Raw genomic sequence first — 12,252 nt, forward strand, 5'->3', positions numbered from 1 at the left:
CACCTCACTCATTGCATAGTATAAATTGCCCAGATATTCTTTTTTATAGTTATTCTAAGTCTAAATCTTTTATAGATGATTATTGGAGTTTTAATTTATAAGAAAAATTTAAATTTTAAAATATAAAACCAATCTCATCGCCTATTTGTTAAGTCTTTCAAAGACTTTAAAACACTTTCATTTTTTTAGTCCTACATTGGATACACGTGAGCAAGTCTTCTTGCATAAAATGAAAATTTCTCCAGAAAGCCCGAGTGATATTAAAAATCTAGATAATCTAATTAGTTTACTGGCGTTCCTTGGGACCTAATAATTCAAAAATCACACACAAGTGTCGAATCGATGATACACTAATATTTTAAAATAGTTCCTCAACATTTCTCAAGATTTCAATCCCTAACTAAGATGCAACAAGAGGCGGCACTGAGCGAACCCCCCCTAAGGCTTAGTTCGAAGGGTGAGCAACAGGGATAGGTGAGCAATAATTTCTCCATAGAGCGCCGTCCCCATGCTTATCCACGGCATGCTCTCATGTGGATGGGCCTAGCCCTGGTCCGGTTCAGTTTGGACCATGGGCCTAGGCAACATATCCACTCTCTTGAAAATTTCATCCTACGAGGTCTACGTATCTCACATGTCAAATAATTAAGACGTACAAATCCTAACTCAACCATGGGCCATGGGCCCAGGTATCACATCCGTCCATGTCCTTGTTTCTGAGCAACTTGAAAGTAACTTAGCCCATTATAGTTTTGCTGTGCACTCTGATCCAAGCCGACAAATTTTTGGTTTCTTAATTTTTGACCAAAATCCTATTCCACGTTAAGACTACGAAGGTTCAAAATTTCAAATTTTACTTTTACTGGATCCACGAAGTTGACATATGTCGACTTCTGATTGTGGTCACCGTTGAATTATTACATTCAATGTTTTGTCCCCCTTTAATTGGCAAAATATCCTTGTTTTCCTACTTTCCCAAAGCCCTATAAAACTCCCACCCCTCCAACGCTTCAAGCATGCGCTTCTCCTCCACTCCATCACGCTCTTCCTCGCCTCCATCCCCATGAACTCTGGCAACCAGACCTCCCTCTCCAATGGCCACAGTGCCGCCACCACTTATCTTAGTTTCTTCTGGCGTCTCTTGCCGGACATCCAAATCCTCGAGCTCCTCGTGGCCCTGTCGATCTTCGCAACGCTACATGCCTTAAGACAAAGCAAACACCAGGGCCTGGCCGTATGGCCTGTCGTCGGTATGCTGCCATCCCTCTTGCTTGGCCTCCGCAACGACGTATATGAGTGGCTGACCGCCGTGCTCCGTGCCCGGGGCGGCACATTCACCTTCCGCGGCCCTTGGTTCAGCAACCTCCAGTGCGTCGTGACCGCCGACCCCCGCAACCTTGAGCATATCCTAAAGATCAAGTTCTCCAAGTTTCCAAAGGGGAAGTACTACCGGAACATCGCCAGCGACATGCTCGGTGATGGCATCTTCAACTCCGACGGGGAGGTCTGGCGCTGCCAAAGAAAGACGCTGAGCCTTGAAATGCACTCAGCTGAGTTCAGGTCCAGCACAATCCAATCCATCTCCGAGCTCGTTCACTTGAGACTTCTCCCGGTGCTCGAGCTGGTCCATGACAACCATACGCCGTTTGACCTCCAGGATGTGCTGCTGAGGCTAGCATTCGACAACTTGGTTATGGTCGCCTTCGGTATCGACCCGGGTTGCCTCCGGCCCGGGCTCCCGGAGGTGCCATTTGCCCGGGCCTTCGAGAATGCCACGGAGGCGACTCTTCTTCGGTTCGTCATGCCGACCGCCATATGGAAGGTGCTACGTTTCTTTGATCTCGGGAGCGAGAGGAGGCTGAAGAGGTCGTTGAAGTGCGTCGATGAGTTCGCCTACGATTTGATTCGGACCAGGAAGGAGGAGGTGGAGTCGGGCGCGGAGGAGAAGACGGCAAAGTCTGATCTCTTGACGGCATTCATGAAGCTGAAGGATGACAACGGGATGGCGTTTTCTGACAAGTTTCTGAGGGATGTCTGCGTAAATATGATACTAGCAGGGAGGGATTCATCGTCGGTGGTGTTGTCGTGGTTCTTCTGGCTGTTGAACCAGTATCCGGAGGCGGAGGACCGGATTCTTGGGGAGCTTAGAAGGACAATAGAGGAAAGAGGATATAACAGCGAAGGGGAAGAAGAGAAGAGTTTAGTGTTCAAGCCGGAGGAGCTGAAGAGGATGGAGTATTTACAGGCGGCTCTTTCAGAAGCTCTACGTCTGTACCCTCCTGTGCCGGTCGATCACAAGGAGGTATTATGGTAGTAGTTAATTTTGGGCCATGCATACTATAGAACATAAACATGACTTATCTTCGTATTAAAAGTAAGTTGGACGACTGACACTTAGCAACTTAATCCTGCATGCTCGCATGCAAAACAAATATTCATCCATTTGTAATTACCAGTGGATTTCTTCTATTTTTTTTTCTATACATGTATCTGTACTTTTAAGATTTGCTATATATATTGTACGTAGGGTTATATGTGTGCATAGAATGTTTCTGACAATTATAAAGAAATGGGTAGTGCTATATTCTAAATGGATAGAGGTTTTCATGTTAAGATTTAAGAGTCATTTTGTGTTGTTCGGTAAAAGGTGACTGGTAAAAGATAAATAGATGCATGGCATCGAGTAGGCTCTCACAGACTTCCCCTCTCGTGATATTATTGATCTATATATCACACGCGCACATAGCGCATTAATTCCATGCTTGTATTCCATAAACTGCTATCTGAGGCAAAATGATACACGGTTATGTGTCGGGAAGTTACACTGAAATGAACTTTAGCCATGATGACAACTAGATGTCACCAAGTCAATTTTTTTGTACTTCGTTGCATGAGCTACAGCATTTTGTGACGTTACGTGGTCCTTAAAATTAAAACTCTTGAAACTATAGAGTGGAAAAACTTGTGAAAAAAATTGAATCTTATAACTTCCTACCACAAGTCAAAAATTTTATGCATGTTTCTTGTTTGATTTAGGTTGTGGAAGATGATGTGTTTCCTGATGGAACCATTCTGAAGAAAGGAACCAAGGTTATATATGCTACCTACTCTATGGGGAGAATGGAGAGCATATGGGGGAAGGACTGCAGGGACTACAAGCCAGAGAGGTGGCTCAAGGATGGTCGCTTCATGAGCGAGTCTGCATACAAATTTACTGCCTTCAATGGTGGACCAAGGCTGTGTTTGGGGAAGGACTTTGCTTACTATCAAATGAAGTTTATAGCAGCTTCCATCCTCTACCGCTACCATGTGAAGGTGGTTGAGAGTCATCCCGTGGTCCCCAAGATGGCTTTAACCCTGTACACCAAGTATGGATTGAAGGTGACCCTCTGTAGTAGGGATGAATCCAAGCTTCTCAAGTAGTAGATAAAGGATCTCAGGCTTCAAGGATCAAATTTAAAAGCCTTGTTAAGTATTAAGTTACGTAAATATTATAATAAGATGCTGGTCGTGCATGTACATCACTACTTTATCTAAAGAAGATGTCCTCACATTCTTGTGAGCTAAATGATCAGCTAACCGCGTTTCATTTTCTCAATTGTATAAACGAAAAAAACTTGCTAGTCTGACTTAACAATTAATATGTTGAGCCAGTCCAACTATCCAGTTTCAAATTGACTTCTAAAACTTTTAACTAAGTTTGCTCAGTCAGATCGGATTGATACAAGGTTCAAGTGGGTTAAGGATGGAAGCTTTTTTCTTAATATCACGGAAAATGAGCCTGATAGCAAGTGATATGATGAAAAATCAGCTCTATAATATGGCATGATTGGATTTGTCCGACTCCAGGCTGGTGTGGCACTATGCATGGTCAAGCTAGATCTACCCTGACTGATCTAAGAGCAGACTAAAAGTAACCGACCTCCAAAGTCACGTACCATCCAACACAAAGTTCTAGAGCCCGAGCAGACAGACACTCAACTCAACATCTATCCCAACCTGAGCCTTTTCACCTTGGGCGACAGCCCCCTGCCTAATGCTCAAGCGCACTCCTCTTATTATGCCAAATAATAAAGATTACAATTAATAATGGTCCTAAGCAGTTATGCAGTATCTTAAGGTAGTTATGATGTGATCTTGAATGGTTACGGTATGATTTCAGTCTGTTGCAACACTATTCTCAGAAGATTCAACACCCTATATATAGACTCAAAATTCCTTCACAAAATGTAGGATGACAGCACCTAACACCATTACTTTCGTCTTTTTTCTTCTACACTAAATTTCATCTCTTATTTAAGCATCGAAGGGCCCAACCGGAACTAATTCGGTGAGTCCTCTAATCTATTGCTGTCTTGCAGATCGACGGAGGAAATCCACATCACCGACCTCGAGATCGATGGCAACAAGTCCAGTAGTTGTTAGTTATAGTAAAAACAATTGGGTTTCTTTTGGAATGGGTTAGTAATGAGCCTTCTTGTAGTAATATTGGCTTGGTTTGAGTTGGGTAAGTTATCCAAACCTTCAACCTAAATCCACCAACTTGAATTTGAACTTACAATTTTCAACCTTCACTAACTGAAAGACATGCATTAGTTAATCATAACCCAACTTATAATAGTTTGGGTCAGGTTGGGCTTGAGTTAACCCATTATAAAAAGGTATTTATGTTGGTTGTATCCCAACCCAAACCCATAGCTCGAGCTATGCATGTGATATGTCTAGATATTTCCTAGGACAAGACATGCAAATCCAACAGAATGAATATGACTTCCATATTGCTAGACAATGTTCTCACCGTTTCAAAACAAGCTATAATAATTTCATTATTAACAAGTAAAAAAAAATGTCCACTTATAAATTTCAATTACTTGACTAGTATTAGTGACACTTTGACTATTCCTTATGTACTAAGCATCCTACGCTCTAAACAAAAAAAGTGATCACTACAGAAAAAGAGAAAAAAGTTGACTCTTAAATGCCGACACTATGGATATGCATCGGTAAGTTTAGCTCCCGCGCCAAATTTTGCTGACGCTTCTAATGAGCATCGGAAATTTAGAAAAAAAGACGACGCTTTTAAGCATCGTCGTAGGCCCAAAGCTAAGATGATGTTGGAAAGTGCGGGGAGTGGAACTGGGACGATGTAAGCGTCGTTGTTGTCCTCCGGCCTTCCACGACGCTTATAAGCGTCGTCGAAGGTCAAGACCTAAGATGATGCTTATAAGCATCGTCGAAAATGAAGACCCCCTCCAAACCCAGCGCCCGACCCCGAGCCCTCATTCTATCCTAGTTTTTCTCCTCTTCAGCGCCGCTGGGCCCTCATTCTACCCCCGTCTTCCTCCTCTCCGGCGTCGACTGTCCGACCCTAACATCCTCTCCTCCTCCTTCCTCTTCGGCGCTGACCGACCGACCCCAACCCCCTCTGTCCGAGGTATTTTTTCTCCTCCTCTCTCCCCTCCCTCCTTCTCGCTTGTTCTCCTCCTTCTCCTCCTCCTCTTCTTCGTGTGTTCGTGGGTGTTTTTTTTCTTATTTGTAATCTACGCATGCTATTTCTAGTTTCTAGCTTCGCCTCCGCCCGAAGATCTCCTCCTTCTTCCTCCCCTCCGGCGCCAACCGAGCAGCCCTCAAGCCTCGATTGAGCTTCGCTACAGCCCTCCTCTCCGATGTAAGCGTTAATTCCTTGCTCCTTGTACTCATGAAAATATTGAAAGCAACTATAACTTTCAATTCATGAGATATTTATTTTCATGAGATATTTATTTTAATTCCTTGCTCCATGTACTTATTGACTTATTCACCGGAAGTTCAGTGTGCTATATATTTCCTCTAGATATACAATAAAAACCTTAATTAATTTGAAATTCTGATGAATGTCTGATGAACAAGAAGTCGTTGATCTTAGCAATCTAATAGTTCATAACAACAAAAGCAAGATACTTCTATAACCCTCATGACTGTCAACATCTACATACTGTTAGATTGATGATTGGGTCCTTGGTTCTCTAATTGACAATTGCAGTGCTCAATCAAAGGTGCAATTATGACTAGTATGGCACCATATACATATTGATAATTCTGATCCATTTGATGCACAAGAAGCAGTTGACTTTAGAAATCCAACAGTTCATAACAACATAACCAAGATACTTCTACAGCCCTTATGACTGTCCACCAAGTCAGATTGTTGATTGGATTTTCTAATCAATAATTGCAGCGCTTGGAGGTGCAATTATGACCACTCTGACATCATGTGCAAATTGGGCTGAAGACAATAAAGTACTAGATACACTATCATCTAGCAAAATACAAATATCCACGAGGTCACCCTGGTGGTCAGTAAATAGTTACATCTAATAAGTTACAATGTGGATATGCACCAAGTCTTTACCATTTAACATTATCAGCAAGTTGCAAACCAATATATCAATTTTTCTCATATATGATACATGCTGCATGCAGAATATAATACATAAACATGCAAAATACAACTATATAAAATCCTGTATACGCTACATGTTTCGCAAAACCAGACACTTCGCAAATAAACATAAGATCCTTTTTCCCCATATGAGACATTTAGAATGAGCATAGGAGTAGCATAAGTGAACATAATGCAAAAGTTCTGATGAATGTCTGATGGACAAGAAGCCGTTGATCTTACCAATCTAACAGTTCATAAAATTTAGGATTGGAGGGAGACCAGTTCTTGAACAGTTGGATGCAATGGCTTAGGACAGCATGGCAGGAGGAAGATGGACATGTAGCACTGCCTTCCATTTGTCCTTCCACACTGCCAATCCTTTATCCATTTTTATTTAACAGTTTGAACTGGTTACTCTACATGTGTAGGCCATCCTTCTTCATACCCAAATTTTGTTTATCGTTTTTAAATAAATTGCATGAGCTAACAACTGAATAAGAATCTACATCACACATTCTATATAAACAATTTAAAGATAAAAATTAGCAAATAATAAATACTCAAATAAACATAGATATTATAGATTTATATACCAACCATCCAACACTTATTTCAAAGGGACCGGCATTCATACATATAACTGTTCTATTCAACAGTGGTTTCAAATAACCATAATACCACGCTCCAGCTTGACTGGCAATCCATAGTACCACACCACAATATCATGGTCTAGCCTATGATTGGCAATCTACATTATCTATCCAAATACCTCTTACTCAACCATCCAATTATACAAAACCCAATTTAGTCATGCCAAACACAAATATAATTTCACACTATATTCCTTGCAAAACTCAATGCAAGTGAGTATCACATTTTATACGAACCAAAATCATCGATATTTTATGATACATATATGCATAACTAAACATATATACATACAAATATACGTATATATACATCCATATAGGTGATCATGCACGGAGATCATTATTATCTCTACAACTGTAAAATTCAAGCAAAGTGAGCCAATCATAGAACCAACTTACATTTGACTACCATATACACAATACTAATTTAATTAAATATTTGTAGATTTTCTAATCCTAAGTTTGGATACTCAACTACCTCTAATGCTAGATTTTCCTGTCCTACCTTGATCCATACCAATTGTCAAAATCAAATAAATAAAAGTGTTAGGATTTCTATTGATTAAGAACTAGAATATTCTTGTTGGACTTCTTCTTGTCTAGATAATTGCACTGATATAAAGAATCAAGACCAACAATTAGAGAAGATTGCAAAGGAAATGACGACAACGATAGAAAAATATGAGGAAAGGATAGAGAAAGGACAAGGTTGGTTTAGTGATATCTAATGGCCGAAATACATCCAATCTACATAACAACCGGTCGGATCGAGAAATGAGAGTTCGATCTAGGCAAAGGCAACATAAGAGGGGTTATTAACGGTAGGGTCCATTGACGCCTAGTGAAGACTACTAGTGTGGAGGCTAATATAATGGGAGGTTGTAAAACATCGATTTAGAATGTACTACTAGAGTCAACCAAGAGACATAGAAGAGAAATAGAGAGGAAGGGACCCTCAATAGGGATCCACCTAAAATACATGGAGAGAGATAGTGAAAGAGAAAGAGAGAAGAAGCCCACTGATTTGGGGTTGTTGGAGAGAGAGAGAGAGAGAGAAAGAGAGAGAGAGAGAGAGAGAGAGAGAGAGAGAGAGAGAGAGAGAAGAGGGCTTGGGGACTAACTGTAAAACCCACCCAATAGACTGGGTGCGGTCCACTTGACTAGCCTAAATGTTTCGACCCAAATAAAATGGAAAAAAGAAAAATTTAAGGCGCGTGTGCCAAGCATGTGCGAGGAAGGAAGACGACTCTCGAAGGGAGTCTTCCTCCTACCCATGTTCGTCGGATGCAATCCGACTCTAGGCCAGATTTCAGTCGCGATTGAGCCTTATTTAAGCCCTCGTGGTGCCTCTTCCACTCTACTAAAGATTTCATCCCCGATCGGAGCACATTGTCGAAGTTTCTCTTCGATTTTTTGAATGTCGATTGCTGTTTGCGCCGTCGCCACAGCCAAACACCACCATAAACCAAATATGGACCTGACCACCTTTGATCTACCCTTCTCCTCTTTCTTTTGGACTCTTTGGGGCCTTAATTCCGAACGGTGATTGCCGAATTTTAGTCGAGAAGGGCAAAGCTCTATTTTTTCTATTTCTGGAAGTTTGATCCTTCTTTTCTTTTTTTGACTGTAGTTTGCCTCCGACGCCCATCACCGAGGTCTTCCCTCGATTCCCCGCAGTGATTAGAAGCGATGGCTGGGATCCTGACCACCGGAATGTCTTGGTTCCATGAGTTAAAGGGACGGAACCCTTAATTTTTACCTAGTTTTTCCTCACTGCCGACCACCGGATGCCATCGGCTGCCATCCACATGGGCAGCTGTGGGTCCCCTGACCCCAGGCACCACCCATAGCCATCCTTTCTCTCTCTCTCTTTCTCTTCCTTAGCTAGAGAGAGGCTTTGTTTCCTCCTTTCTTTCTCTTCTTCCTCTCTCTTATTTTTCTCTTTACTGGGCTTTCTCTTTACTCTCTCTCTACTATTAGATCTAGTAAGGTACTTCTCTTAATGATTTTGGATCAACCCCAGTCAAGAAACCTAATCCATGGTTGTCTGGCGCCGTGCCAGCATCCTACCTTGGCCCTTCTCAGATACTATTAGAATTGGTTTTCTCCAATCTCTATTGAACTACCTATATCCTAGTCCGAGCATGATCAAATGAATTTTTTTTGATCGGACCGACCGAAATTTCGAACACTCTTGCTAGGTCAGCCCTATAAGGGTGTCAGAATTTAGATTTTTTATTTTTAAATAATCATGATAAAACTGTGATGAGAATATAATTTTTAAATATCAAAATCTGAGAAGGATTTTCAAAATTGAATGGACTTATAGTTTGGATTCAGTCGCAAGGTAAGTGATATTTTACTTTTTCTAAATTTATCAGCAATTATAAAATTATTGTATTTATAACTTTTAAATAGTATTATTCATCATGCATGAATTTGATGAGCAATATAATATTATTGAATATATTCATTTCAGAATATTATGATGATATATGATCTTGTTATAGATATGATTGATCGAGTTCGACACTGCATGATTTCTTCTATTTTTTCAAATTGACATATTAAACCTAAAACTATTTGAATTTCGATGTGGCTATGTGAAGGACCTTGCCAATAGGGGCTATGTTGGCACTTGATTTGTCTTGAAGGTTATATCATAAGAAGTTGTGTGACATATCTCAAGCAGATATACAATTCTGAAGGACTTTGTTGCAAACTTATGTATAGTACACTGCAAAAAGTTGTGCGGCATTATGACCCTATCATAGAAAAAATTATGGTCATAGCTTAGGATTGATAAGATGATCAATTGAATATTTGAAAGAATTAAAATTTATGAATAAAAAGTTAAAGTTCAGAAAAGATTGGTTCGGATAACAGTACTGCATACATGCTTATTTTTTGCAAATTATTATATATTTAATTTTGTTAATTTATTTAGCTAAAGTGATTTTTGTTTACTACGCTGTTTAGCTTATTTACGACTTCTTATTATTTTACATATTCAGAAAACTAGCTTGACTGGGGTTTCAATATGGGAGAGCGACTAGCAGAATTTTATCACAAATTATCTTAGATTCAGGTTTATTTAAGTTGATGCAATACTTTAGAATATTGTTGAAATTGTGAGACCTTTAAATTTTGAGTTAGTTATTTAAAATAAAGCTTGAGTATTTCTATTTAAATTTACTCCATCGTATATGTATGATGTCATATTAAGATACCTTGCATACTTGTGGGGAGGATTCCCTTTGAGTATGCAGCAGTTGGCATGACCCTCAGTTTGTGAACTCAAGTCGAGGGCATGACTCTAGTGGTGATTGGTGGCAACAACGATGGACAAGAGCAGGAAGATCGATGGTAGACAACAATAGTGACCAATGGGCGGCCGGTGTAAAAGAAAAATAGAGTTTGGGCAAAAGTAGGAGATCAAAAGGGTGCTTGATGTCAATTCGAGCATCAACTTGCTCGTTGGTGGCTGAGCTCCGGTGCACGATTGTAGGAGATCGAAGAGATCTTGGCCAGAGGACTAGTGGTAGGTATTGTCACAAGAAAACAAGGAGGATACATGTTGATTGTGGAAGAAAGGGAGGCAATTGGCATAGCAAAAGCAAGCGCGATGTCGATAGAATTCAAGCCAACGGCGACGACCCGATGAAAGGATAGGTATGTAGAGATAGTAGGTGAGGTGTAGATATGGTATGCCAGCTTTGTTAAGGCCTCAAGAAGGACATCACTACAAAGAAAATCTCTAAGAAAAATGAAGAAAGAGAGGGAGAAGCAGTGGTGATTGACTTGGGTCGGGGGAGGAGCTATATAGAGGTAGAGGTAGAGACTAGTGTATATATCCTTGCCCCTAGCAAAGTCGGCAAGGAGTTGAAGCCGGTCTCCTCCAACTTGAATAGGGGCTCTACCTTGGGCTAAGCTCATTCGATGCTAAGCTTAGCTAAGGGATCAAGCCTCATTTAGTGCTAGGCCGAGTCTCATAGTTTGAATCTAGTCTAAATATACCTAACTTCATGAGTTCAAATTGAAGGCCTCTTTGTTTGGTTTATTTCTAGAAACTAAATATGCCTTGAAATATAAAAAGAAGAGTTGAAGAAAAAAAGCATATAATATGTATGATAGTATGAAAAATTAGAAAACATCTGGAACATAAATAAATCGATGGAAATTTCACAAAAAATATCTACTTAATTTTCATTAGAGGGAGCAGACCATCATAGATTCTACAACTCTCTTTGCATTGTTATTGCTATCCTTACCAAAAAATGAAAGAAGAGGAGGTGATTGGTCATGAGAACTAGGATAAGTTCTAAAGTTACGTCTGCTACTCCTTCATCAAAAATATTTTAGGGCATTAGTTATGTGTATTAGAAAAGTTATTTGGACCTACAAAGGCTTGGGTGTGAACTCTTTCTTTGAGCGGAAATGCTAGCCTCGCAACTCCATAACAACTACGCTTTGTGCATGACATTCATTCTTGCTTAGACGCCGATCCTTTTGTGCTATATTATGAAACAAAACTTTGGGATGCATGCACATAACCAGCTCCATTGCTCGAAAAGGAAAGAAAAAAGATGAATGGCACAACAACTAAAAAGACTGAAAAAAAAAGAAGAAAAGAAAAAAAAAGGGAGAGGAAGGGGACTGGAACAATTTTCATAAGCATATCCTCATATCCTTTTACTGATCTTATGACCAACAATCCACTATAAAAAAGGAACGGGAGAGGGACCGGAGGGTTTCTCGGCCAACTTGTAATTTAGACTCCTTAAAATTACAAAACATTAGCAGAAATGATTGAATGAAAAAAAAGGAAACACCCCCCTTTCGGACTAGCACTCCTAGCTTCCCTCCCTTTGAAGTAGATTTATCAGCTCCACGAGTCACTAGAAAGAAGGTGAAAGGCCCACCATTTCCACTTCTTCATTCATGGCCTATTTATTTGATTGATCTCCCTTTCGTATTCATTCGACCTGAGGCTGAAAAAAGAGTCTTCATAAAAAGAAAGGTTCTTTTATGCAATGCATAACGGGCGGGCCTCGAAAGCCCTTTTTTGCTCTATTCTATAAATGCTTTCGTCTTGGATAAATGCGTATTGAATTGCTTAAGAACGCGTATAAGTCGTTCTAACGCGATCTGAGAGGTTGCACTGATAACACAATTCAT

The 12,252-nt window shown here is 40.3% G+C and overlaps 1 protein-coding gene across 1 annotated transcript; it reads left to right on the forward strand.

Annotated features, from left to right (window-relative positions):
* Window positions 1-1,062: 1,062 nt before the first annotated feature.
* Window positions 1,063-3,659, forward strand: LOC103711958 (cytochrome P450 86B1-like). Its single transcript, XM_008798292.5, has 2 exons — window positions 1,063-2,302; window positions 3,037-3,659. Exons 1-2 carry the CDS (start codon window positions 1,064-1,066, stop codon window positions 3,421-3,423), a joined length of 1,626 nt encoding a protein of 541 aa, XP_008796514.3. The 5' UTR covers window position 1,063; the 3' UTR covers window positions 3,424-3,659.
* Window positions 3,660-12,252: the final 8,593 nt, after the last annotated feature.

Source organism: Phoenix dactylifera, chromosome 3, assembly GCF_051530095.1.
Source record: "Phoenix dactylifera cultivar Ajwa chromosome 3, Ajwa_hap1_PhDact_Kaust_v1.1, whole genome shotgun sequence".
Taxonomy (NCBI): Eukaryota; Viridiplantae; Streptophyta; class Magnoliopsida; order Arecales; family Arecaceae; genus Phoenix; species Phoenix dactylifera.